The 1826-nt window shown below is 60.7% G+C and overlaps 1 protein-coding gene across 1 annotated transcript in view; it reads right to left on the minus strand.

The window, feature by feature from the left end:
• Positions 1–1826, minus strand: part of VOLCADRAFT_105987 (uncharacterized protein) — a gene marked incomplete at both ends in the record, with an annotated part of 8052 nt that overhangs the window by 1581 nt on the left and 4645 nt on the right. The window contains 3 exons of the mRNA XM_002953510.1: positions 161–274; positions 901–1035; positions 1393–1517. Of these exons, the coding sequence (XP_002953556.1) occupies positions 161–274; positions 901–1035; positions 1393–1517 (374 nt within the window). The remainder of the gene's footprint in view (positions 1–160; positions 275–900; positions 1036–1392; positions 1518–1826) is intronic.

Here is a 1826-nt window from a genome sequence, read left to right on the forward strand (position 1 = left end):
CCCTCCCCTCCCCCCCCCCCGGCAGTTCCCCCCAGGGCCCCCAGGGCTTTGACAGTCTTCGGGATAAAGGCGGCTCCCCGTGCTGGCACACACACCTATACACACACGCGTACAGCATGTGCCGTACACACACATATACATATACATAGCGCCCCGTCACCTGCAAGGTAGCGATGCGGAGAGCCGCGAGGAGCTTGGGGTCCACCGGCTGCCGTACATCCCGAACCGTCGTACGAGTCCCTGACGCCGCCATCGCGTCCGCCACCTCCGTCTTCTCCGCCAACCACACAACAGCCACGTCGTCGGCAGGCGCTGTCGTACCGCCGTCGCCCCTACCCGCCGTCCCTTCCTTCTCCATACCCACAGATGGCGGTGTGACTGCCGAGAGGTACACCCTGATCGTGGCGCTGCTACTGCTACTGCTGCTACTGCCAGTGCTGTTACTGTTCTCGCTACTGCTGCTGCCAGTGCTACTGCCTCCTTGTTCTGTCTGTTGTTGCGGACTGCTCAGCCCGACTTTGGAGCTCAACAAGTCGAGTTGCCAGAGGGCTAGGGGGGAGGTGCCGCTACTGCTACTGCCGCTACTGCTACTGCTATTGCCGCTACTGCTGTTATTGTCCCCCCCCAGTCCTTCCACCAAGCTCTGCGGGGCGACGGGGCGACGGGGTGAGGGGGGTGGGGGGAGCGGGACGGGGGAGACCACCAGTCAATGACACCGGAGGCACTAACCGCTGCCGGGTGGCAGAAGTGGCAGCAGGTTGGCGGGGGGGGAGGGGGCGGGTTCAGGTAAAACAGAGCTCACATCCACAAAAATCCCAATGTGTGCCTTCAATCGTACGAACATGCCGTACGGTTTCCGCCTCCCCCCCTAAAACCCCACACACGCACACCAGCCCGCACCTCTAGAACATCCAGATCCATGTCGAAGTAGAACGCGTCGTGCGGGTTTGGCTGCAGTGTGAATCCGTACGACAACAGCAGGTTATGATTGTCGTGCGTGCCGTACGTCAGTGTCAGTTCTTCTCCCGCCCGAATCTGCATTGGAAAAGGGGATGGGCGGGGGGGGGAGAGCCGCAACCCAACCCCCGGTCATAACCCTCCGTCCGGGCGTCGGTGGTGCCCGGGGGGAAGAGGCAACCTCCCGAGGGCACCTGCCTCTCCAACCGCCAACCAACCAGCCAACAGCTCGATGATCGACATTCCTGTATTCCCGTACATTTACAGCCAAACTACTATGGGCAGCAATGTACGGCACATGTAACAAACCCAACTATCTATCTACCAGGATACGTTTGCTGGAACCCGTCGGCCTGAAAGATCCGATCCCTAAAGCCCGCCTCCATTTACCCTTAACACTCTCACACACAAACACAAACACACACACACACACACCTTACCCCCCCAACCCAACCCACGGCGGCTCACAGGACGCTTAGAGTACATGGTGACCTCCCCGGCTGGTGTCGTACGGATCTCACAATTAGATGCCGAGTACGGCGCCACGTGATTCGCCATATCTACCAGCGGTACGCATGTGTGCGTACGGAACCTGTACGGCACAACATACGACATGGTGAAGTAGAGGAATAAGCGAAGACGGCATAGTACGACACCTGGTCAGCTTCCCACGCTTTCCCCCGGGTGCTTCCCCCCCTGCCCCACAACGCCGTTGTGAAACCGCCACTCGCAACTGCCGGTGCGGGGTCCACCTCACCTCCGTCCCATCCGTCTTCCAGCTCCGACCCCCGATGTGGTGAAACCCAACCGCCACTCCTACCCGCCCTTTACCGCCCTCGCCTTGTCCTTCTCTCCCTCTCCCTCCCCCC

Source organism: Volvox carteri, assembly GCF_000143455.1.
Source record: "Volvox carteri f. nagariensis unplaced genomic scaffold VOLCAscaffold_36, whole genome shotgun sequence".
NCBI classification, from domain to species: Eukaryota; Viridiplantae; Chlorophyta; class Chlorophyceae; order Chlamydomonadales; family Volvocaceae; genus Volvox; species Volvox carteri.